General features: G+C 38.6%; 1 protein-coding gene across 4 annotated transcripts in view; it reads left to right on the plus strand.

The window, feature by feature from the left end:
* The first annotated feature begins 6,447 nt into the window (after window positions 1–6,447).
* The window catches only part of PLCB4 (phospholipase C, beta 4), a 92,063-nt gene continuing 71,768 nt past the window's right edge, over window positions 6,448–26,742 (plus strand). For all 4 annotated transcript variants that reach the window (XM_009699438.1, XM_009699437.1, XM_009699439.1 and 1 more), the window contains exons 1-6: window positions 6,448–6,531; window positions 10,600–10,680; window positions 10,963–11,022; window positions 12,351–12,494; window positions 21,772–21,851; window positions 22,420–22,473. In XM_009699438.1, coding sequence (XP_009697740.1) covers window positions 6,448–6,531; window positions 10,600–10,680; window positions 10,963–11,022; window positions 12,351–12,494; window positions 21,772–21,851; window positions 22,420–22,473 — 503 coding nt within the window. The remainder of the gene's footprint in view (window positions 6,532–10,599; window positions 10,681–10,962; window positions 11,023–12,350; window positions 12,495–21,771; window positions 21,852–22,419; window positions 22,474–26,742) is intronic.

Here is a 26,742-nt window from a genome sequence, read left to right on the forward strand (position 1 = left end):
GGATGGGTGGTAAACACTTATGGCTGATAATGAGAGTTTTGAAATGAATGGGAAGACTAGGAAAAACTGTTGATGTTAACAAATGAGGAAGACCTTAGGACAAAAAGGAAAACATCTGAGGAAGCAGGGAGGTCATGTTTGGGTCCTATGGTCTATCCTAGGAATTCTGCTTGTTAGAGCTAATGACTGTCATCAGAGGTGGTGACTGAACCACAGTTCGGACCTTAAGTCAAGGCAGGACCGTCTCATTTTCAGCACTGTGCCATAAGCAATTATTTGCTGCTGCCAGCAACAAATACACTGATTTCTTAGCCTGAAGCAAGAGTTCTGCAGTGGGCAGCCTCACTGAACTTGTGTGAAATGCTGAAGAAAAGGTTAGGTAAGAACAGGCTGCTTCTTGTTTTGGTCTAACCTCTTAGCTGCCCCTGCATGCCAATGTATTCCAGCAATTAAAACGAAATGGAAAATGAGACAAAATGGAAATCGAGACCATTACTAGACAATACATCTTCAGACACTTGAGCTCTGTTGTATCTCTTTTGTTGCCTCTGGACCTTGTTTTTGGGAGAGCTGTTTTAAGTTGCTTGCATTAGTTGTGGGAATAATGTGTTTAAAAATAACCTGCTGAAAAAGTACTCTTTTTAAAAAAGAAAAACAAACAATAAAATTTGACCATGGAAGAGCCTGGAGAGCTGTGAAATCTTGGAATTGCTTTACAGTATAGTGAGGATACTGCAGAAATTCATCAGTGTGGCTCTTAACACTACTTTTTACATAGTAGTGGCTTTTATTTTCTAAATTTTCTTAAAACTTACTCTGAACTTTAAGTTCTGGTGTAGAAACCAACATTTTGTGTTTAAAACCCACTCTGTCTCTGCATTTTGCGTGTGGTCATGCTAGTACGCTTATGACCAAATAAATTTGATGCTGAGGAGTAAGTATATGACGATCTGAGTTTTCTTCCTGTAAGTCTCTAGAAACGGTGGTAGTATTTGAATATGAAAGTACTTCAGAGCCTCGTTAAAAAATGAAGGGGGTGAAACCAAAATTTTGTGTTTAAAACCCACTCTGTCTCTGCATTTTGCGTGTGGTCATGCTAGTACGCTTATGACCAAATAAATTTGATGCTGAGGAGTAAGTATATGACGATCTGAGTTTTCTTCCTGTAAGTCTCTAGAAACGGTGGTAGTATTTGAATATGAAAGTACTTCAGAGCCTCGTTAAAAAATGAAGGGGGCATTTTTGTAAGAATTTTAGTGTTGTACTGCCGGTTTGGCCTTGGACAGCTAGTTTCTCACTCTTTCAGTCCACAACACTGCAGGTAGACTTTCTGGAGTGGGATGAACTCCATAAAAAACCCCAAAAGTTAGAGAGGTCTGCTGATGTACATCTGATTGTTATGAAGAATCTTGTTTACTAAAGAGGAGTGGCGGCAAAGGATATATTTACGTCAAGAGGGGAAAGAGTGGGAAATACATTAGCTTTATTTTTTTAAAAATTGCTACCTTGTATCTGTAAGAAAAATATATATGCCTGGGCAAGATTAGTAAACTCAGCATAGTGTTCTGTACGTGCTTATACTTTGCCCTTGAAACCCACACAGACAGTAACTGATGCAGGTTTCGGGGGTATAATTCAAAGAGGTAAGTGATGAAACGGCAAACACAGAGTGTGGAGCATCCTCGCTTTTCACTCCGCAAATAATAATTCATTCCAGAGGCAAAAATAATAATTACTAAAAAAAATTTACAAGTATTATTATAGTATTTGGGGCTAAGCAAACTGCGGAAATTGTGAGTTACTGTGTTTTAGACTGGGGGGATCAGCTCTAAGGAATACTGCTGTCCTTTCCAACAGTGTCTCAACGTTGACAGGATGTTTATGGGATCCAAGGAGTATCCTATCCATCACGCTAACCAGCCCTGTGAGTTAGTTTAGAATATCACCTCTTTCCCCAAACATTTGTCTGCTTTGTATTAACAGAATCCTTTCCTCCTCCTGTTCAGCCACACCTTGTCCTTCTTTTGGTCAAAGAATGAAAAACCCCAGGATTTATAGTCCCTCCACACCCCAGATTCAGCTTAGTACAGCCAAGCTTATGAAAGATGAAGACTTCTGTGTTAACCATATCCAGAATAGCATTATTTAATTTTGTGTTCTCACTCTTTGGGTACTCCAGGTGAATCAAAAGGTGCTTTTTTTTATGTGATCCAAATTACGTCTTGAGGCATAAATCAGTGTTGAAAGAAAGGGAGATAGGTCAAAGGCATTTAATTACTGCACTTGAGAGACCTGGTGGTCATTGATTAAATCCCAAGGTGTATTTTATATGAGTGTTTTTTCTGCTTTTGTGAACGGTATGTATTCAGAGGCATTTTTGTACTTTAAGAACCCTAAATCAGTGAGAAGATTTTTATTTTATTTTTTAAAGACTGTTTAAAAGTTTTAGAAGTAAAATTCTGCTGTCTTTAAATTTAGTTGCTACATCTTCTCTCTCTCCTAGTTGGATCTTCACATGTTTAATTGTTACTAAATTTCTTTAAAGAAAGTAATTCTTGATTCTCATCGTAGTAAGGGCATTTGCAACCATGGAGATGTTAGAATGCCATGTTTGTTCGGGTTTGGTGGGTGGGAGGGGTTGGTTTTGGTTTTTTGCTTCTTTTGAACTGCTTAGAAATTGATAAAGATTAACAGAGGTCCACAGAGTGACAGGGGAATATTTTGTATTTTATTTTGATGATCTTAAAAGCTAACAGGGTTATGGAAGAATGGATTTTTGAGAGGAGTGTAAGAAATGTGAGAGACTGAAAAGAGCTTTTCTAAAGGCAGGGAGAATGTTCTTCACCTTCTGCACAGCTGCCAAAGCATATGGCTTAAAAATCTTGTTTGCTACAATTCATCTGACTCCTTGCTACATGTACTCAAGCCATCTTTCCTTCACACTTCATCTGTCTCAGTTCATCTGTAAACTGTATTGACCTGTGAGAGAGCAGAGCTAGGGAAGAGATTGGTAAGACGGTAAATAACAATGAGCTTGAGTCCCCGAGACAGAACTTGATTGCTTGATAAATTATGAGCAATCAAGCGTGTTTTCTTGCAGCTAAATGCAAGGTTATGCAAATAAGAAGAAAGACTGTCATTCTGGTTTGTGTGACAGAGGGTTGTGCTGGGCTACTGTGTCCTGGTCCAGACCCTTGACTTCAGAAAGGTGGCTGGAAAAGTAGAGAGGGCTCAGGCTGACTCCAAGATTTGAAAAATGTGCATTGCAGCAGAAACTGAAGAGCTGGATCTATTTAATTTATCAGCGATGAAGTAATGAGACAACTTTATCATACTGAGTGAGTACCCAGACAAGGAGAAGATAGCTGTAAAGGAGGGATTTTTACAGAGCTAGATTTCTACGACTGGATGATGAACTCAGCAAAGTTCAAATTGGTAACAAAGTACGTGTTTGTAGTGCTAAGGTAATTAGTGTTTCTGAAAGATAAGCGTCTTGTGCAAGCACTCTTTAAGTCCGGGATTCAGAGTGCCAGATGCTGGATGGAATGTTAGGATGTGTCCTATACAGGAGCTCAGAGCAGCTGCAGAGCTGGGAGGTTTTAAAATCTGTGTCTGTATGGGGTTCAATGTGAATAAAAAAGGGTAAACACCATGTATCTAGGCTAGGGACTGTGGAAGAGTATTCTTCACAGTCTTAAAAGTGTCATCGCGTTTTTTACGTTTTAGCACAGAATACATCTGCTTTTCCCAGAAGGACTTCACATGCTGGCAGTATGTGTTACTGCATGAACTACCTGTCATATTTGAAGTACCTTTTCTTCTTGGGAATGTTCTGATAGTAAAAGTCATTTAAACAGATAAGGGAAGGGTCAATATGCCATAAAAAAGGAGTGTTTATCACTTCAGATGTGTATGTTTTAAGTTTCCTTTAAATCTAAGGGGTATTTTTCCAAGACCTGTGAGAATTTGTTGTGTAGTATGGGGTTTTCTTGGTTCTAGTTTCAACTTTGCCATTAACAAACCCCGTGAAGTCAGAAAACAGCTTTCTGAAGCTGCGTTTCTCTAAATGTGCTTGTTCTTAGAGCAAAGCTACCAAGTTTTCAAGGTGGTGGTGTTATACTGAGCTACTGTGTGAAGTCTGTGAGCTGTGTAGAGCGAGATGCCATCGTGCTACTGCCATGGGATGGCTGTCCTATTATGCAGCTTCCTCCATGGAATGAGGAAAAAGCAGCTCTGTGCTGATCTAAACTGGAAAAGACCCTAAAATTATAAGTGTATTTTTAAAAAATAATAAAAATTCAATAATTCAACATGATCTCAAAATATCTCATGGTCCTCATGAGGAAGATACTATTACTTTTTTACAGAATGGCAAGAGCCAAATGCACAGGCCTGGCAAAAAGAAAAGAGGACTTTGGATAAGATATTAAATATAGCTGATTGCTTCTTGACCCTAGTTCCTTGTCCTCTATTTGGTTCAAAGTGTCTCTTCGTTGAGGGGGGAAAAAAAAAGTACAGAAGAGTAGTCTTAAATATTGTTTAGTCTCTTTTTTTTTTTAATTGGAGAGTACAGATATGTTATTTTGAGTTTTCATCCCATTTTCAAGAAAAGTGAATACTTAATGGCGATATAAATATATATGAAAAAATGTATTTTTATAGTTACAGAGAATGAATTAATTTCTCTTAATTCTAAGGCTTTGGAAATGTGGTATGTATTTTTGATATTCCTGTATCAATGACCAAAAAAGGGCAGGAGAATAGAGATGGGCAGCGTCAAAATGTATTTTGCCTTTTTTTAATAATAAGGATATTTTTTCAGTAGAAAACTGTCAAAAGTAACTGTTCTTAAAGCCAGTGTTGGACAAAGTCTTTTAACAGTATCCTCTGATTTCTTTTGTTCTTTTTCTTGTTAGAACATTTTTGATACGAATGAAAACAAGACAGAGAAGGAGGTTACTACTAAATTCTTAATTTTTTTTTTTAAACACTTGCATCTATTCTGGGTTTAAAGTTCAGGCAAAGTAGACATTTCTGTCCAAGAACATAGTGGAAGCATTGTTAGCTAATTGATAACATTTTAGTCTGCTCTTCAGAGTTTTGGCGTACACAAACACTACAAAGATGGTTTGCACAGCATAGATTACCCAGACTGTGATGCTCTCCCTTGAATTTTACATATGCTTTTTATTCTTCTCACTTAGACAAACCTTGCGTGGGCTGAGTGCCTGCATTGTAACGGAGTAAGAACTGTACAGGCTATGCTTAGCCGTGATTTGTGCTACTCGAGGTGGGCAGTAGTAGGTGAATGTTGTCCCTTGTCAGAGGAGGGCTAGGGCAAGCAGGCAAGAGCGGGGTAAGGCGGTGTTTGCCTGTGAGACAGGCAGTAACGTGTGAGGTCAGATTATTGTGACCGTGTGCTGTGTTCACCCTCAACGCACCGTTTCACAGAACGATTTGCTGACATCTGTGCGTCAGGCTTATTTGCTGCTGCTGAGTGTATTCCCTCTCCTGCAAGACTTTCTGGTCCAGTGTATAAAGGAATAACAAAGATACTGTGTGTTCTAGGTGGCATTAGTAAGCAGGAGCAATGCAGATGCACTTTACTGTAGATAAAATGAACTTCAGTATTTCAGAGTATGTAGCTGGGACATTTTCTGGTGTAAAGCAGGATAACCTAGAAGGCACCAAGGTGTTGGAAAAGATACTGAATAATTTGATAGTCTTTATTATTGTAAGATCTATATGTTATGACTTCTGTATTATATTCTAAATTAACAGTTTTGTTCACATTCCTAAACTTGCAGAAATGTACAATATTACTAGCTGGTTTTATTTAATGCCCTATATCCCTAAACAGTTTTTTCCCCTCTGAATTTTGACATACATTACCTATATCTTGAGTTATGTATAAAATACCACTGAAAATACCCAGGACTTAATTTAACATAAATGGATTTTGAAATACAAAACGCAGAGGAAAAATGTGTTTTATCTATATAGTATACAATTTAGAATCTTAAAAAAAAAAATAAAAATCTGTCTACGTAGGATCTGATGTTTTCCTGTAAAAAAGAAGCACTCATATGTTACAGGTTGTGGTATTCTGGGTCACCTAGGGCTGCCTTAATCCCAGCCTCGTCATACTCTAGAAGTGATGTTGCAGGTATTTAAGATAAAGCAATGTTACAGTGCAAGTAATTTTTCAAGTAATGAAGTTGACACACATTGTACAAGTATTTCTCATTTTGAAGTTGTGAAATAAAAGTATTCTTATGAGGAAAGCTATTGATTTAGGAATGCACTGTGACTTTTTAATTCTTCTGTGTGAGAGGAAAAGCTAAAAGTCACTTTTTTTTTTCCTGCTTAGGCTTTGAAATACTTGTTTTAAAAGACAGTATTTGAACTCTACTTTTTCATTCCATTTCAGGTTTTTCTTCTATAATCATGGCAAAGCCTTATGAATTTAACTGGCAGAAGCCAGTTCCCTCTTTTATGCAAGATGGAGCTGTTTTTGATAGATATGAAGAGGTAAGAGGCTAGTTGCATTTAATTTGCTATTCTCTTAAATATGTAGATGTTACGGAATATTTCATGTTTTGCTTTCGTTGCACGCAGATGAAGTTTCAAATAACTCCAGAAGTGTGTGTGGAGGAAATACCAACACACTCTATTGCTATACAGATTTTTCCTTTAAAAAACCAACAACGTAACAACTTTAAAATGTATTTAATCCTTCTCATTTGAAATAAGCCCTGAGGAAGAGAAAGGGAGATTTAGATCAAAATATCTGTAACGTGCATAAAGCTCTCCTCTTTGCAGATTCATAAAGCACATTACTGAACAAAGAGAATCCTTCCATTTTTTGTACATCTTTCAAATGGAGGTGGGAGGAAATATGTCATCTGGGGTTTTTTTTGGATTTTTTTTTTTAAATATATAAACTGAGGACCTGCATCTCACAAGGGAAAGTAACAGAACACAAAACATTTATATTCTGATTCAAATGCATCATCTGGAGTGGTTTTATCTGCTTTAGAAAATCAACCTGTACTCTATCTGAAATATGATTACTATGATCCCACTTTCAGCTGTGCTTTAATCCAAATTTATTAAAGGAATGCAAAACAGGACATTTTACAGAGGCAGACAAAATAAAGTGCTGAGGCATTTACCTTATACTCAGCATTGATATGCCTGTGAGAATAATTTTATCAGGGTCTATTTTTAATCTTGTTTGGAGAGGAAATCTCTTAAAAGTTGAAGGTATCTCAGTCAGTGCCTTCAGGGATATTAGTATTTTTCTCTTATCTTTTGAAATGTAAGTAAAAGGTATTTCTTATCATGAAGCTTGCCAAGATAGGGATAGTTGTTTTATCCTGTATTTTCAGTTTTGGGGACAGATAAACTGAGAAGATACTAGTGGACACTGAATTCCTTAGAAAGGAGGTTCGTAAAAGCTTTATTTTTCTTCAGCAAGTATTGCTTCAGAAACTCAGCCTGTGAGGATCCAAGCGAGGGGGTATGGCCCATGGTTGTTTTCTTGCACCTCAGATGAGAAACAGAGAATGGGCAGGTACAGAGAAGAGTTTTAAGTGCTCAAATTTTGGTGTGAGATCAAGAATGCTTGGTGAGGCACCTTGGTCTTTGATGTAGTGATAGGGAGAATGAGACATCTCAAAAAGTAATAAATTTTGCACTGTAGGTCAGTGTACCCAGCAGGCACCTGCTGGGTAATGCTGGGCAGACGTGGGTGAGATAGTAGCACCAGAAATCTTGCTCTTTGCAGCTGAATTTACTGCCTTCCAAAACCCTGTAGAAAGGGGGTCCTACTTGCTACCTGTGGGACCAAAATGTTGTTTGTCCATCCACATGGTATTCTGTAGCTGCATTGCTTGCTGCAAGCTTTCTTCAGTTTACTCCAGGTTTCCTATGGTACAGTTGGAAGCCTGGTTTGTTTTCTTGAAGGGGATTCTTCTGGAAACATTAAAAGGCTTTCCCTTAGGTAACTAACTGTATATTTTGTCTGTAATTTTACAAGAATCATCAAGGGCTGTAAAAAAATCCAGTGACTCAGAAGTTAAGACCTGTAGCCTGCAAACAGCGAGCACTTGATGGTGTGGCTGTTTGGTATTACCAGATTTATGGCATACCTAGGCTATTATTTAATTGTGTTGTGGTAGTAACTAGATAGCCTACCCGAGAGAGACCATTGTTTTAGAAATGCTATGCAAACACTTGCAATTTTCAAGAAAAATGTTTCAGATCTAGGCTTCTAATTTTCATGGGAATTCTGTGCTTAATTTCCTACCCTAACAGAAAGGTCACGTTGGGCAAAAGAGAAATGGTAAGTGAACTAAGGTCATACAGCAGATCAGTGCGAAACTGGGGCTCAGGAATCCTGGCACAGGGTCTGGGTGACTGAACAGCTCTTGTATAGCATAAGAGGTCTTCTATATGCCCAAGCTTCATTCGGTAGCTAGAAAAAGCTGGGTCATTGTCATGTGGAGCAGTGTCTTGGTCCATCTTTTGCTGATAGATGAGTCCCTTAACCAGAAGGATTACAAAACTATGGAAATATATTTTGAACCAAGCATTATCATGTTTGACTGCTGAAAAGTCTTGAGTCTAGAACAGGGTTATCTCAGCAGACTATGGGAAATAACAATCAAACATGATTAGGAACCTTGCTGGTCATGTTGCATCTACATGGTCTGATGGTAGGTACTTTTTATACCATACAAAAAGTTGCAGAAAAAGTAATTTGAGGAATAGAGTCACAGCTGGGGTGGAACATCAACATGAATGCAGTTTACATAGACGCCTTTGTGAAAACAACATTTTTGGTATAGCAAGAGCTTTTTGATAGATGAGGACACAATAAATGACAAAAAATTGCCTGCCTTTTATTGTGGGAGTAATCTTTCTGGGAAATGCAAGAGACACTCATTTTGATTGGTAGCTAGCTGCATTTTTGTATGAAACAAGACTCCAAGGGCTGTAAAACTGGTAAATCTGAGGTGTCTGGTAACAAGTAGGTTTCATGAGGGACAAGTGCTAGTGTGAAGGCAGGAAAATGTAAGTTATGGTGAAGAAAGATGGGCAGAGCAGTGCATGCTGGAAACTCATGCATAGTGGTGTTGGCACAGAATGAGCTGCAGCGTCTTTATACTTCCTATCTCGACTCCCCTGCCTCTAAAATTAATATAGTTGTTTACTACTTGGAAAACTGCAGTATCTCAGTCCTTAAAACCTGTAAATCTTGTTTGAGGAATTAAAATGTTGTCCAGAAATAGTAGATGCCATTCAATAATTAGTGTCCAGGGAAAAGGAGCAATTATCCCAAACACAGCATATCCCCTTTGACTGTGCCCATCTAAGAGGTCTCAGGGACATTACCCAACCGTGGATCCAGGAACTTGCTTGTGTTCATGCCCAGTGTTGAGTCAGGATAAGACCTGACTGGAATATGACCATTCCTTAGCCCACCTGCTGCCCTTGTTCCATGGCAGAGGCCAAAAAGGCACCTGTGCCTGCCCCCCGCGATGTCTTGCATCCCGGGTCAGGCTGGGGGACTGCCTCAGAGTAACCCAGTGAGAACAAACTGTCCTGGATGGATTTACTGACTTAAAAGTATGCTCCGTGGATTGAGGGCGTTGGAGTTTTTACCTTTTTTTGTTACCTAAATTCAAATTATCCTGTATGCAAGACTCTGAAAACAGCTGTGTATATCTGTGTGCTTGCTGCCCTTACTATATGCACAGGAGAGGACGTGGCATTTCAGTCTTTAACACAGAACAAAGCACTGCTCTCTGCAATGGTAAGCAGCGCCGTAGCTTGCACACATGCTTCTTGGTTTTCAATTAAGGAAGTCAGGAAGTCCTGGATCGTTTTTTTCTTTAAAAAGTAATTGATTCTGCACAGTGTTATCCTGCATTTTAGCTTAATTTATGATGCATTAATTGAGGCTGGAGGTGTGTGGAGGAAGTTTCTTTTTTAATTCAGCTGATCTGATTTTTTGCCTTGTCTAGTCTCTTTGGTATGCCATTCTTTCTTGATTTCTCTCTACAAATCAATATGTTTCAAACTCCGCTTGCCAGATACTCTGGCTACAGAATGCTTGTGGCGTGCATACTGTCATAGTCTAACAGAAAAGTGGTTCCTAAATTCAGAATGTTAAAATGAAATGTGGTCAGTTGATCCTGAAGGTAGTATTGGCAAATTACATATCTTTAACCTTTACATAGTTTGAAGCATTTAATTTTCAACAATTTTTTGAAGTTCCATTTCATTAAGGTTTTTGATTAGGTAAGAATCCCTGCTTTTTGTTAAACAAAACAAATCTTCATAGCTGCGAAGAAGTGGGAAAATATTGATTAAGTGCATCCCAATGTCTCAAATGGCAGCAAAAAGACAAATCATTAAAAATTATCATTCCTTAAAAGCATGCCTCCCTCATTTCTGATTGCTTGGGAATATCAAATTCTCCAGGAAGGTATTTGGGGAGAAATGTAACAATCTTTTGTTCTTGAACAGTAAATAAATTTATGACGTTTGTCAAACTGACTGAAGTAATGGTCTGTATTTTCTTTTCTATAGGAATCTTTTGTATTTGAAAGCAACTGTCTCTTCCAAGTAGATGAATTTGGCTTTTTTCTGAGCTGGAAAACTGAAGGAAAGGTATATTACAATTATATCAGGAATATATATTAGATATTATTGCACTAGGTTTATATTCTAAAATACTTAGTTTATTTACAAAACTAGCCTTAGTCCTGTTCTTTTAGAATTGACAGAAGTGAAGTATTTAAGAGGGAATTAACTGATATGAAAGGGAAATATACTGTTTAGTGTTAATTAACAGTGTTCACAAATAAGATTCATTGTTTATTTTTGCTACAGTTCCTAATGGATCCATGTGTCAACAGACCTTTGAACTTGTACATTTTTTTGCCATTTCAGGAAGGACAGGTATTAGAATGCTCCCTGATCAACAGTGTTCGTTTTGGAGCTGTACCAAAGGTACTCTATAGTTACTTTATAGTCTTCATTTAAACAAAGAATATCTAAACTGCAGGTGAAATAAAGGATGAAGTTCATTTCTTTAAAAAAATACCAGCATCACAGCTTTTATTTTGCAATCACAGTCTAAAATTTGAAGTTTTAAAGTCAAGTAATTTGGTGTGATTGCAGTGGGAAGGTTCTGTCATCTGATCTTTCTGATGTAGTACTGTGCTCAGCTTTCAGGATGCAGTGAAAGCTGAACAACAGACACTAACAGCATGTATCAGGAGTTTTTAATTATTTTGTAACAGTGTATTGTGATACTTGTTTTAGGGATCTGCAGAAAAATGTTTTGTAATCCAAATTTTGTTCCTGTCTGTTTAAAACTTGTTGTATCATCTTGCTCCATTGACATAAAACGTAGAAGGTTTTGTTTGCATCCCTCTTTAATCGGTTAGATGGTCAGAGAGGGCAGCTGATCACTGTCTGCCATTTTGAAGAATATCAACAGTAGTAATAGCTAGGAGTTCTGGAGAAACTCAGAACTTTGGAAATACTTTCAGTGGTATTCTTCAGAAGGAGTATGTAGAACTTTCTGAAATGAATTGTGGGCCTCCCTTCTCCAGGCCTTTAGTTTAGAAGATTTGTTGTGAAGCAAGATATCTGTTAACACCTCTGCATTTCCACTTTCATGTAAGTGTTTCTGTGTTAACTGTAGATAACTATCTCTTAGTAGTTCTCTTGGGAATCCATAGACTGAAATCTTTCCCCCATAGAGAAGGGGCATGAGAAGTGGTGGTGCAGAACCCCATGCTTCATGTGCTGACAACCATACCAATATGCTTCAGACTTCATCTCTCTTTACATAGGTAATTTGTTCTTTGGCCATTAAATCTATAGCCCTTGACCCTCAGCAGAGATACCAGCTTGTACAACGTGTTGTTATGAAACAGCCAAAAAGTCACACAGATCATAACTCTCAGTAGCTATGGACTTAACTAGGTTGGAATAATTTACTCAGAGATTAATACTGTTTATTTCTAGTCCTTGGAGTGATTAATTTTTCTTTTTTGTGATGAAAATATATGTAATTTCTAATTTAACATTCTAAAATATATTTAAAATACTTCATTTACTTCTGAGTTCTCACAATCGTGTTCCTAATTGTTAGAATATATTGTTTCTCAGGTTTACACACACAAATTCCAAGTGAAAGTGCTCATATAAGATGGTTGGCAAAGGTTTAGAAGTATTAATGTATATGGAGATGGAAGTGTATCTTTACCATAGTGCATTGCGTAACAAAAGTATTGCAAATGTAACAAGTTCTTTATTCTGTTTAACAGGATCCCAAAATACTAACTGCACTTGAGGCTGTTGGAAAATCAGAAAATGAGTTGGAAGGACGGATAGTGTGTGTTTGCAGTGGCACAGATCTGGTGAACATCAGCTTCACTTTCATGGTAGCGGAAAACACAGAAATAGCCAAGGTATTTCACAATTAAACAGTGCGTGGGCCTTCAAAAAGAGAAAAAAAGGGGGAGAGCTCCTCAGCAGTACTTGATTGTTTTTCCTGAGTAAGTCGGCCTGCCTGGCTGACTGAAATACCTGTTTTAATGTCTACTGCCACACTCTGCAAAAGGACAGCAGATATCCATTTGGAGCATTCTGTAACATGTCTCTGAGCCATGGTAAAAAGAAATACTGACTTTATCAGTCTCTACATGCATGGTGATTTATCAAAAGTAGACACTGAGACCGTTAAATATAGGACACAGCGTTCCCTCAGCTGTTTAGTATCTCTGTATGGGGCTTGTACAGCAGACTATGTGGTGATTATGCAGTGGATCTGTAACATGCAGGGGTGCTGGAGGGAAGTGCAATTACTTTCCTTTTCCTAGTGGGTGGAGCTCAGCCCTCCCAAAATTTTATTCAACGATAACCTGCCTAATTGTATTGTTTTGTTCATATTATTTTAAAAGACAAAAGCAGGAAAGAAAATTCTCTACAGTTAAGGGGATTCCAGTGTACCCAGGTTCTTTTCTGTTTCCCGTTGACATGGAGCAATCTTAAGAAAACAATAGTGCTTTTTTAACACGTCATCTTTCCTGAGAGCTTAAGATTGCAGTTCACAATGCAAGTTCTGTGACTCCACCAAGGCCTGGTACTCGATCTGTCTGCTGTAAACTGCTCTTAAGAAACTTGACCCGGAGTACTGAGCATCTTACTAGCTTAGATCTGGAGGTTCAAGGGATTTTAAAAATACACATTTTTTTGCTTTTTCGATTGTATTTACTTATGGTGTATTATAATCTGTTTTGCCTGTGAGATAAACACTGAATAGTGATCAGCAACATACACCTGCTAAGTCCTCTCCTTTAAAACTGAGTATCTGTTTGCCGAATGCAGCATCAGTAAATCCCTTGGCAGACCTGGTTGATTTTTCATTGCTTTGGATCCATACCTCTTTAAACACTGGCAGTACTGAGTAAACTTCATGATAGGAGAAATACTTGTATAACTTAGATGAGTACACTAAGTTGATTTTACTGTGTGTGTTTTCAGCAGGCTTTCAGGGAAATAATGTGCCACAGTTATGTTTTGAAAACATTTAAGAAACAAAGAAAAGGGAATGCTGGCAGCATTCACTTTTATACTTAACCCAACAGTGTCTGATTTATTCTGAAAACAGAAAGTTGCAGTTAAGTTTCGTAGCAGCTTTAGATCTCAATGAACTGTATTAGACTAATTGGTTTGTGAGGAGTATGTTGATTAGTTACATAGACTGTCACAACAGGTGAGCTAATTATACTGTTTGAAAGATCTACTGCTTCATAAAGCGCCAAGATGCTTACCAAAAATGGTGTGTCATGCTGCAATCAACTTGTGGATAGGTTCTGAGATGCCCATAAACGTGAGTGTCTGGCGTTTGGGAGTCTTTCCACCAAAATACATATCCAGAACTTGTCAACAACAGTAATCCACCTCATATGATACGCTTGAGGCACAAAGGAGAGGGTAAAGTAGATCAGGCCAAAACCAATGTAGAGCTTTCTAAGTTGCCTTTGCTGGGGATATGGGAAGTAATTTGGCCTGTACTGTATTGACCTTTCCTATATGGTAAGTACATCAACTTGCTACTATACTTCTGTGCTAAAGTGAAATTTTCTAGGAGTTATCTGCACATAGAGCTGTTCCTGCTTTATTCTTCCTGTTTTGTTCATGAGAAGACATCTTCTGGGATGTAGTAGGTCTCCTCTAAAAGGAGTCTTTGTGTGGCATGAAGTAGCTATGCAGCTACTAGCTGCAGTTTAAAATAGGCCTTGATTTAATCCATGTTCGGAAGAAAGCCCCCCTTGTGAAATGACAGAGGCAAGAGTTTGGAGAAAAAGGGGCAATGATTGTAGCTTAAGCAGACCAGATGTGTGTGCTCTGGATGGATCTGTAGTGGTTTCTGCTGTTTCCCCCCTGTTGCCACGAGGAAGGCAAGGATTACTTGCTGTAGATCTTTTGTCCCTTCCTCAGATAAACCAAAGTCAGGATTGATTGGCACCTGATTGGGATACTTTGAAACAAGGGAATTTAGTGACAGATCCAAATAAAAAAGCCTAGAACCTTTCTGCCCAGAAAGAAGACAAAAAGGTATTTTGCCTCTGTAGATCATAATTTACAGTTGGAAAAGAAGTGATTGTTACTCACTGAAGGCCTAGTTATAGTGGAACTGAATAACCATGACAAAGAAGAAAATTAATGCAAGTTCCTGGCCTCTTCAGGCTACCCGTGTAAGGAGTGGTATCAGAGGGACGCAGACTCTGCCAGGTCCCATAGAACGGGGTGGCAGGTGGGCATGCACAGAGCTGCTGCCTGCTGTGGGCAGTGGTGAACCCTCCCCGCCAGGCAGGGCTCCTGTCAGCATCTCTGCGCTGGGGCAGCCCCATGTTCCTCTGCCTCTGGTGGCAATGTGCTCGGCAGGGCTGGCCAAGTCATCGCTGAGCTCCGAGTATAGCTGTTCCAACAACAAGAGTGTGTTTATTATCTCTCCACTTGTCTCCAAGCTCCAACTCTGGTATTTACATTCTGTCTACTTAAATTTTATTGGCATTTTCAGCGGAGAAATTGGTTTTCATTTCCACTCTTAAAACAAAACAACCACAAATGAGGGTGTACTCTGTCTCTGATTGCAAGCAGCTGTCATGGTCCGCTCCTAAAGCAACTCCACTGTGGTAGTGGAGAGTGACTGTAAAAGGTGGAATTTAAAATCTAATGTTTGGAATCCTGATTAAATCAGGTTATATAAATTACTGTGAGCTAAAATTAAAACGCACACACATATTAAAGGTGTGAGTGTATGTGTCTATTTTTCTTTTTCACTTCCCAGATGGACTTTCTGTGACCTAGTAATCTGATAATCTGCTTTCCTCAATCTAGGACGTTTGAAAAGGCCAGCGAGTATTTGGGGGTGAATTTCCTTAGTGCAGAAGCAATATAGTGCCGACGTGAGGCCTTAGTACGTGGCACATAGACTGCCTATCCAAAGTTGGCGTTAAGTCCAATAAAGCTGTTCCAGTTCAGCAACCCAAAATCTGGACTTCTTGTCGTCTTTGCTCGTCTGCTTTGGCAATGCATTAAGGAGTTTCACTTAAAAGAGTAACCTAAGTCAAGTCAGCTCTTTTTACATTCTTTAATGTTACTGTGTGTTGGGGGTAAATTTGTCCTGACAGTTGTTCTTTGCCAGATCCAACTGTATTGTTGGGAAGGACCATCTCTCCAGCTGATAGTTTTTGCCCTCTGCCAGAAGGTACTGTTCCCACTGCCCTGCTGGCAGAGGACTTTATGTGAACACTCCTAATTCACTTCAAGGAAGAGCCATAGCTTTAAGCTCATGTCATCTATTTATGGGCAAAGCTCACAGCAATGTTAAAGATAACCTGGCTCTGGGAAGTGCTGATGCACACCATTCATCTGGGGATAGGTAGAGATGAGAGCAGCCACAGAGGAGACAGGGTGGGAAGGAGTAACCTTTTACACTGGCATAGCTGGATTGGGTAGAAAATAGCTATTTTCTACAGGTGTGTTATGGAGACAGTGAATCACACATTGATGGGTAACGTGGGAGGCAGCAGAATGAATAGCACGTGCTGAAATGCTTTATTACTCATATGCTGACAAACAACATAAAGGTAAAATGCAAGCTTTATCATACAGCTAATAATATTATGGTGTTGAAGATGACTGCAGTTGAAAGCATTTCATTTTGACGTTCTTAAACTTCTCAGCTTTTCAGTTGGAATAGTATTTTTAATTTTTAAATTTTTTTCAGTTTGTTTAAAATGGTTAAGTGGACCACTATGTTTTTGGTAAGATGAAGCACTTCAGGCTGATCATTTTTGTTGCTGTTTCTCGTATATGGCTCTTTTTGACTTACAAAAAAGTTCTGTTTCAGTTCACCTTGATCTGTTTGGGTTTTTTTTCCATCAAACAAGCTATTAAATATTTGCCCAAATCATATTGCTAGGAGGACAACTAGAAGGTAGCAGAAGATTCCCATGGGAATATCCCACAATCACATTACAGAAAAGTTCTGTTTTCCCATAGCTTTGGTTTGTTTTGATGTTTCAAAGCAGAACTTTCCAAGAAACCTGCAGAACATACTTGAACAGAACTTTCAAAGTCTACTGGTGTTCTCTATGTCCAATTATGTTAGTATATGGCTTATGTCTTATAGCCTATGTGATAAACATTTCTGAACTATGACTGTCTTAAATATACGACCACTGCTTACGTGTTTGGGTAGTCTTGTGCCAAGTATGTAATACCATGTTCTCTAGAGAAATCTTCATATCTTAGCCAGCCTGCAGTTAAGTGTCTGTGATTTCAATGTGCTTGCTTTTCTGCTTTTTGATGTTCTTTCTTGGCTTTGCCACTGCAGAATTATCAGTAAGCGGAAAACTTCAGCCCTGGTCCTCTGTAGCCAGGGGGTGGATTTCACTGTGTAAAGCTCCACTATGTTTGTCTTAGTGCATACACAGAAGCAGCCAAAGTGAGTTTTCCAGCCACTTTCAGAGTAGATCTCTCCAGTGCTGGAGAAGTCATCCCGGGGTGGAAAGCGTTGTTGAAGGGTGGTACCAGTCTGGACACATCAGGCAACAAACAGAGTGTTTGTGTGAACCTCGGCTTTCCTGATGAAATACTTGAAAGTCGGAAGAGTCCCTCTTATCTTTGCACAGAATTTTCAGAGCAATATCATGCAGTTGGCCAGGTCGGGGGCTAGGTTTTAAACTGTCACCAGTCTAGTCTCCTTGCTTTTGCTGTCATAAGGTAGAGGCGCGGTAATTTTCACAGGACAGCCATTACTTCAGAGACATCTGCCTTGAGAGAGGAGGGACATCTACTGGTCATGGCATCGAGGAGTGAGGGCAGAGCACCAGGGAATCCTGCCGGGCCAGGTCTGGCTTGGAAAGAGTTGGGAAACAATGGCTCTCCTCCATGGATTTCCTGAACCTTCAAGCTATCAAGCCCTTGACTCCTGACAGCCAGTCACAGGCACTGAATACCAAAATCAAAAGGTAATGCCTCCTTGCCTCCTCAGCTTGCCTGATGCTTGGATTAAGAAGAATGCAAATGTGGAGAGACTGCACTGAAAAAGTGAAGGTAAAATCTCAAGAGGTCTGGATAATACTGACCTCATCTGCAAATAAACCATGGATGACCTTGTCTAGAATTACATAAACTGTAGGTTACAGTGATTTTCAGCCTTTCATAATTTTTTGCCCTTTTTAACCCTCCGAAATGAAAGGTTGATGGCTAAAAGAGAGCTGAGAGGCCAGACTTATCTGTGTGCCCTGCCACTGCTGCCTGTGTTTCATCGATGAACCCCAGCTAACGCAAGGTCACTAAGTGCCTCAGAGGCATTTGAGTACCACAGCAAATGCTGAGAGAGTGCTTCTTCGATCAATGTTTTTTGCACCTTCTAGTTATAGAGATATTTGACAATGTTGGATCTTGTTGGAGAAAAAACACACAATCTACTTATTCCAGCCTGCAGCGTACTTGGATTTTGGCCTCTTGTGTCAGCCTAAGGGTCTGTGTTTAGTGTGTACTTGTCTTTGGTTTTATCTCTTTTCATAGTTGTTGTTTGTCTAGGATTATATAGCAGCACTCAGATTCCTCTTTCACATGAATCTGGAATAATTCTTGGTATGTAGAGAGCCATTCAGGAGTTACATTGGCAAATTAAAGGTACTGAGCCATATTTTGAAAATCAGAAGATATTTAGCATTAGCATCAGTAAGAATCAAATGTGTCCTGTATTTCTATCAAAAATATTTTGTAACTCTGCTTTGTGTAAGATTCAAGTAAAGTGTTTCCTGTCTACTTCATTTCAGAATTTCATCTTGTTATAGGATTTTCCTTCTTTGGAGAGGTAGTAATTTGGAAATGCTGAGCACGAAACAAGAAAATTGAGGATCTTTTTCCCTGTTTTCTTACATAGGTTTAGAGGTCTTTCAGCTTCCTCTGTAAAATAAGGAGTGCTGTCACAGCATACAACAAGGCTGCTGCTGTATTCTTTGTAGCGTGTTAGCTGAGAAAAATCTGAGCTCTTCTTTCATCCCTCCCACAAGGTCATCAGACAAGTGTGCATTAAATCTGGGAATGGTTTGTTGTCAGTAAAGCAATATATTGCCAGCTTGACATTTGTCAGAGTATCCAGGCTTTGGATATTTTGTGAATATCTGTGCATTGGATCACAGCACCTTAAAAGTGATTATGAAGATGGTTGTTATTTGGAGAGCATTCTGGCTCAGAAGGACAAAGAGTTTGAATGTGTTGCTCTGAGGCTGTACATTAATCTATGGATGAGGAAATTTTTTCATCTTCTGTCATTTTGCTTCTATATAGTATGTTCACAATCCAGAAGCTTTTTTTCCCCCTTAGCTCTCTTATTCCTAGTTAATTTGGGGCCAGCTGGTAACTGTGGGGAATATCTGATGAAATGCTCCAGAAACTGCTTTAGCCCCAAACTGAAGTACAGGCAGCCAGATGCTACATTGTAGTGCAGCTGCATGGTGTGGGACAGATAGGCAAATGTATCTCTCGAACTGCCGTGTCTTGCCCAGGGGACATCATGCCAATGTAAAGATGATTCATAGATGGGCAGAGGCTTTTAGGTTATTCCCTTGCTTGGTGCCAGCAGAGATGTGATGCTTTTGTGGCTTATCAGTGTTTGGCTGTAATTCCTTGCTCTTTTGGTGTAAAAGAATGCAATTCCTGATTTGGCATCTCTATCAGGAAAGGGCATTACCATTGACAAAAGATTAGTGAATCCTCTAAAGTGGGAATCATCAGGACAACTCCTGCAAAGAAATTACTTGGTAAGTGGTTAGTGTATTGATTTCTCTCTATGCTTGTTTTGGTTTGGTTTTTAGCAGTTTTCCTTTTTGGCAGTTGTTCTTGATGTGTAGAAGTAACTTCAGAACTGAGTGCTGAGTAACCTTACTTTTAAATGTTAGATTTTGTTATATCTGGTGTAGTTGTAATCCATTGCCTTCAAATCAGAATGGATCTCTGTGTGTTTACTTCTGTTGAAATGGTGACATTGCCAGTACTGCGCCAATGATGTTTTTTAGCAGAAGAAAATGGGAGTTTTGAGAGACTGAATCTTATTCACAACATGCATTTTGCATAATTTAATTTTGCAAGGGTTTTTTGTTTGCGATGCATATGCCATTTTACTGTATGGATTGATGTTGAAAGGTTGAAGAGCTTTTAAGGGACTACAGACTAATCCAGATCATACGAGGATAAAATTTTGTATAGCTGTGACAGTGTTAATGCAGCAGTGATGTTACATTTTACTGTTTAAAAACCAAAACAACCCCCCCCCCAACTCCCCCCAAATACCCCACAAACAAATTTAGGTAGTTGATGATACTTGAATAATGACAGTTAAATTTCAGCAGTTCTAGGAGGCTGAAGTATACGTAAGATTTATTCAGCCATTTATCCTGAAATTATCACGAGCACTATTCCTATATCATCTTAAGTGAGGGAGCATTTGTAGGAAAAGAGAAGTGTTCCCCAAGTCAGTCCATGGCTTCCAGTTCTATCAGTTCTAATAATATTATCTCTCCCCATGACCCTTGCTTTCCTTATGTTCCTAGGCAGTACATCTATACTATGACTACTAAGTCATCTTATCCATACACTTGGGAAAAGAGAAATGGGAGGGCAGACTGTTGCTGGTCAGTTGTTTTCAAGCACAGAAACACACCTAAGAAAAAACCCCAAATGCTAGCTTTTCTCATAAGTCAGACTTCTATTTTCAAATGATTCTCAGATACATACGTATTCTATTTGTATGCGTATTTTATGCAGTACTTCTTAAAGGGGTAATTTGAGAAGGAATATTTAAATATTAATAAATGTTAATAAATGTCTTAATAAACGGCTACTTTTCCTAAAGCAAAAGAGATTTATAAGGTCCATTTTTAAGTGAGTCTGATTAACAATTTCTTGTTTAAAAAGAAGTTTGTGATGTGCTTGTAATGTTTTATGAGTACAAGGGTCTACTTAAGTGTGTTTATCTGCTGAATTGACACCTTAGACCTTGTTTTACCCCATAGGGATTTACTGCCTGCAGTTTACAATATGCCATTTTCCAAAGACGTTAGTATTCCTCCTATATAAGTGATGATTTTTTCATCTATTTTTGCAGAAGTACAGCACTCATTCATGAAAAGAAAAATATACTCATCTGTATCTATTTATAAGTGTCAAATTCTGGATCCTGCCCAAGTTAATTCAAGCTGCACACTTAGACTTTGGCTGGAAGCAAGAAGCTTCTTTATTCATAAGGTTAATGTTAAGCAGTGGACCAAATCCCATCTCAGTTCCACCAGTGCAAATTACCTGTTGAGTAATCCTAGCGTTACAATGGCATAATTGAGATCGAACTTGGCTTGCAGTGCTGTCATTTTTTTCTCTTCCTATAGCTTTATCCTGCCAGGATTCGTGCTGAAATCAATGAGTGTTCATGTTAGGACCTAATCCTTAAGCTTCTTCTATACAGTACTGCAAAGTCTAAGTGCAAGCTATAGTAGAAAAATAGATCTGTAAAAAGGAATTACCTAAGTAAGTGCTGTAATGCTGCTGTTTGGCTGAAAGTCATCCCAGTGATTACTGGAATGTTTTGCTTTTTAAGGATGAAAGCAAGAAGGCAAGCAGGACTTGGATATGTAATAGGTGGTTAGATGGGGTCAGCGTCACAAAACAATTGTTGTGCCTCCCTGTGGTTTGCTCTAGCTTATTAATATTTTGCTTCATTCCTTTTCTAAAACTGGACTGGTTAAATATGTCATCACATACTGTATAATCTTGCTTAGTAATAGCTAATATTGCCAGCCGCGACTGAAAGGGAGGCATATGTTTTTATGAACTATAAATAGAAGGCTAATAAATCAATCAATGGACCGCTTACCTTTGCTGGCAATAAACTGTTTTAATAGCGCCACTGATGCTACATGTAGTACTTGGAAGAACGGAAAGCACACTCACTTTGTTTAGTGAAGGATGAAATGTTAATGGGTAATATATGGCTGGACTTTTCCATGGTGTTATAGGCTGTGAAGTGTGCAGTTTTTTTCCTCAACTCAGGTTATTAACATTATCCATAGCTACAAGGAAGAAGAGCCTTGCCCCAAGATAAATTTACTTTTTCCCCTCTTCAGTTTTCCTAATTAGGAGTTTCTGTATTTTCATGTTTTTCAGCAATGGGTAGAAGGGCTTGGATCCATCATACATAACTTTAGAGCTAACAATGTCAGTCCAATGACATGTCTCAAGAAACAGTAAGTTACTTTCTTTCCTTCCTTTTCTCCTTTATTTTTCTGTCCTTGTACTTTCCCTCTTCGAATTTTTTTTTAAAAAATACTTATTTTTCATAGTTCAACATTTACAATCACAAACCAGTGTAATAAAGAAAATGGTGTTAAATTAGTTTCAAGTTTATCTTTCGTTGTGACCAGAAGAGGTCTCAAGTCTCTATCTGGCACTTGCCCAGGAGAAATTATAAGATAATTTATAACTGTTCATTTGATTTAGTGGTATTGTATGTTTTAATTATTGTCTGGTTTGTTCTTTCATTGATGCATATGCAAACAAAACCCCATGAGTCTTTCCTGTCTTCACACTTGTGTTAATTGATGTACTGATTCTTTTGGGCTGCTTTTTACCTTTACAGTTAAAGAACTGCTCTACCTCAAGCACTGAAAGGTTACAGGAAAATGTTTTTATTACAGAACAATTATTTGTTTGTACTCATTTCACAGACATAGCAATAGTCTTAAGCTAAATGCAAGTATCTAGGTCTCAATTGTAATAAATGGTATTTTTAAAATATGTCATTCTTAATTTCAGCTGGATGAAGCTGGCCTTTCTAACAAACACAAATGGGAAAATTCCAGTTCGGAGGTAAGCACAGTTGGGAGTTCCAATTTTTATTAGGTACTGATTGTATAATGTTAATAAAATTCTGTGGCTTGATAATGAAATATAGTATCAATTCTAGTACTAATACATATGTAAAAACAAGTACAGAACTAGACATACTTAGCTGAGTTACATACCTCCTTGGTAAACTAGGCAGGACTTCTTATCAGCCTAGTAAGTTTGTTTTTTAGTCCATTTTAATGAAGATATGAGTGCTTGTAATTGTTTTCAAAGTCAGAGCTAAGAGCATCAGTTTCCTCAGCTTAAAACTCCTGAAACTCTGGGATGGGTTTTTCAGTTGTAAAACTTCATAAAATACTTATCAAAAGAACCATAAAAGCTTGCATGCCAATTAAGTAGAGGACAAAAAGGTACATTTTAAAATGTAGTTCCTTGTAAAAGAGACATATATAGTTCTGCCAAAAATACATCTACATTTATAGGAACCCCCAGGATAATACTTGGTTTTCTCCACATGGTAAATGAATCGTTGGGTTAGTTGTTGTCAGTAACGGAAAAGCTAGAACAGTGTATTTTTTTTTTCTGTACAGCTATTAACTATTACAAGTTACTGATTTTCAGTCCTCTGGCTAGGCAGTAATTCACCCCCCTCCTGCTCTAGAAATTAATTCTTGCTGATACATTGAGCTTCTTTCCTCTTCATGCAGTATGTGAAAACTACGCTTTTGAGGCATGCTGGTTTTTCATAAATAGAAACTCACAGAGGGGAACAGGGAGGAGGACTTTGTAAGATACGCCTCACAGAACATTTTTTTCAAAGGAGAAAGAGAGGATTTTTGCATCTATAGAATCTGCAAAAAGACAAAGAGCCTGCCATGCTGCCTTCCAGGTTTCTTTAGTTTTATGACTCAAGTGACACCTTGACAGTGTTAAGGCTGCTTCAGTGTATTAATCTTTCAGCTTTCACATTGCCAAGCCCCTGCTTATTTCTCAAACTTGAACTAAATTGCCACGAGGAACCTTCTGTGCAGAAGTCGCATGAGGAGTATCAGCTGAAGGGTAATGATGAGGGAACTATACTACAAATTCATTTTCAAGACTTTAGAGCTTTATGCTTGTATTTGAACATAGAGCTTTATTTCTCAGTATGAATTTATAGTGCACTAGCTTGTCTGAAACAGTTTCTGCCTTGAAATATTTTACCTCTCCGTTGTGCTACAGTACACTGATTTGTGTATGCAGACAAGCCCATATAGTGCTGAAGAGAGTCCAGTCCACAGATTCTAGTGTATTAAAACTTTTAAATTAAGATTTGCACTGTTTCCAAGTTGACATAAATCAGTCTCTAGCAGCTTAATTTATTGCAAAAGTAGTTTGGTTATAAATTTGTAAGGGTTCTATTATTCCATGCTGTGCAGAGGGAAGGGGAATCTTCTTTACATCTGGATGCTGCAAGGTATATGCTATGTTGGTGTGGGTGAAATGTGGCAACTGTTTGGGGCTTATCTGGGAAGCATTGTGAAAGGACTGGGAGAGATGTCAGTGAGAGGCTGGAGGGAAGTGGTAGAGGAGGAATGTGAATGAATGAGGGGAAAAAAAAAAATCAGTCTGCTCTGTAGGCCGACATTGGAAAAGAGGGTGAATCAGAGCCCTGATGGAGGATGGCAAGATCATGAGATTAGCCTGATCCCCAGCAACAGCTACTTAGCATGAAGTGGGACACAAGCACCCAGGTGTCTTGGCACTGGGCAGCCTGGGATGTGGGGAACTTCATTGCTTCCCTCCTCCTCCCACAAACACTTAGTGAAGTGAGGAAGCGTGGAGAGAGAAAAGAGGGAACAGAAGGAGGTAGATGCTTAAGGAGAAAAGATATGAGTATGAGGAAAGCAAGCCAGGAAGCACTGGGAAATGTGGGCAGAATGGCTCTGCTATGCAATGTGCACCAAGTTTCACATTATTTACCCAAGTCTCTCCCCAGTAACTCTTTCCACTGGTTTAAACAACTGATGCGTCCCCTTCAACTGACCTCCAGATTGCTATGGTCAGCCCTTCCCATACACCTGTTTTTAAATAGAATGTTAGCTAAGCCAGCCCTGCTTCGTCAAACTTCCACCTCCTTCTGCTGCTCAGGGACTCCTGGAGCAATTGCTGTAGCTCTGGGGATACAGATAGGAAGGTCATTCTCTCAGAAACCATACCCAGCAGATCTGGGAAGCTGTAGGAATGTGTATTCCAAGATCACCTGTATTTCATTGTTACACAGTAGTGCAGTAAAACACTGAGGAAGAAAGATCTCACCTCGGAAAGCAGAGCTCCTGGCATTTCTCTTCAGATTTAAGACAGGTTTTTGAAGCTAGCGCATGGCCATAGGGAATGATGAGCCTTGAGAGGGTGAAACTCCTTAGGCTGTCAGTGGTAAATGACAAATATTCCTGACTCTTCGTTAGTACAGTTGGGGGTTGCAGAGTCATGAAGATTCTTCTCAACTACTTTTGGATTTTAATGTACTGTGGGGCATATATCTATTACTATCAACCTACTATGTTTGGGAGAGAAGAAATTCTGGCAGTTAGTAGTGCAAAAACTTTAGGAGAACACCAGTTTTGCCTTTTGGACTTTTAATAAATTTGAGCAGTCTGAGTCTAGAACTACATCTACAGATCTTACAAAGACAGGGCGTTTGGTAAGATATTTTGTACTTTCAGATTTTAATGATACAGTATTTGGGAGATACTTTAAATATTTATGAGGAAGTACATTGACATGTTAGCATAAAAAGCCCCAAACCGCTGTAGAATATAAGGAGTAAACACGTGTAGGTATCTGTTGACCAGTAACTTGCCTGCATCTGAAGTAGCCCAGTTTTCCTCCAAGGCATACAACAAGGTGAATGTAAATCTGCTAGGATGAAGTCTCTTCTGATAGATGGGAAAAGTAGTTTCATTTACAGTATCCTTAGCAAAATGAAAGTGTCATGCTGTATTTTTACAATCTTTTTTGATTCATGCAATCTTTTCTAGACTGCTGCTCTCATTACAAATTACTGCTATGTTTGCTGTCATCTTTAGTGAAACAAAAAATAGTTTGGCATCAGAAATAAGTCTCCTGCAGCCATGGAATCTTGGCTCACAGTTTCCGATTAATTAATTACACCAATATTACATGTTTTATGTGACATTTATTATTGGGGCCCGATTCATTAGAACAGATATAGAATTTTTTACAGGGCTGGAGATAAGTTGTAAACTGTAAAGCTAACATTACTCTGTGTTTTAGAATTAGTAGAAAAATAGACGCCTGAGGTTTTTTTTAAGAAACAAATGCCTAAGGTTAAACTCAGTCTATATTTAAGTGAAAACATCTCGGTAGTTATCAACTTTGGAAAATCAAATAACTTATTTAGGTGCCTAAATAGGGACATAGAAAAATAACTGTGGTAAGAACCCAGTAAAAAAAAAAAAAAAAAATTGGCCAAGATTTGTTAAAATATTATTTTATCATTTAGATCTTTCACTTCCTGATCTTAATTTCATTAGTATGAAAATATTTACATAGGCAGTTCAGAGTGTTTTGGAGAGTAAAACAACTGTGAATTGCTATGGCAACAAATAACAGCAACAGTTTGTTTCACATTTTTCACCATGTGAAATTATTTAGTATGCGTGAGATTAACAAAAAGTCTTAGCAAATGTTTGTCTCTCTTGATGAAGAATAACATATTCTCGTCAGGCAACTATAGAGTCTTTCCCAATGTACAGCTTTTGTTAGCGTTAGAAATAGATATTGGATACAGACTTCAGTTTTTCTCTCCAGATTGAGACACCAAAATCAAGGGGTTCTGGGACACATCATAACCCTAACAGAAGGAAGGAGAGCTGTCAAGTTTTGATCTGCTTTTCCAGAGTTAGAGGTTATTCAGACTTGTCTCAAATGGAAACAGAAATGGACCAAACCTTTTCACATGAATCATACCAAATAGCTAAGCTTTAATTGGATTTATTGCATTTCAAGTGAAATCCAGTTTGTCAGTCACATGCGTGGTGAAATCACCCCTCTTTTGCTGAAGGAAGAGGATATTAATCACTTTGGTGGAAACATTTCAGTGGCAGCTGAGACTTACCTAAATGAGTTATGTGTAATGTGTCTGGAGCAGGGATATTCATAATGTTCATAAGGTGAGGGAGCCTTTAAGGGGAGGAGTGAGCATGGCAGCAGGTGAGGGAGCAGGGAATGAGGTTTGGCATGCAGCTGGGAGTCTCCTCCTAGCAGCAACTGCTTGAAAGGGAAAGA

Source organism: Cariama cristata, unplaced genomic scaffold (assembly GCF_000690535.1).
Source record: "Cariama cristata isolate BGI_N322 unplaced genomic scaffold, ASM69053v1 scaffold4004, whole genome shotgun sequence".
NCBI lineage: Eukaryota > Metazoa > Chordata > Aves > Cariamiformes > Cariamidae > Cariama > Cariama cristata.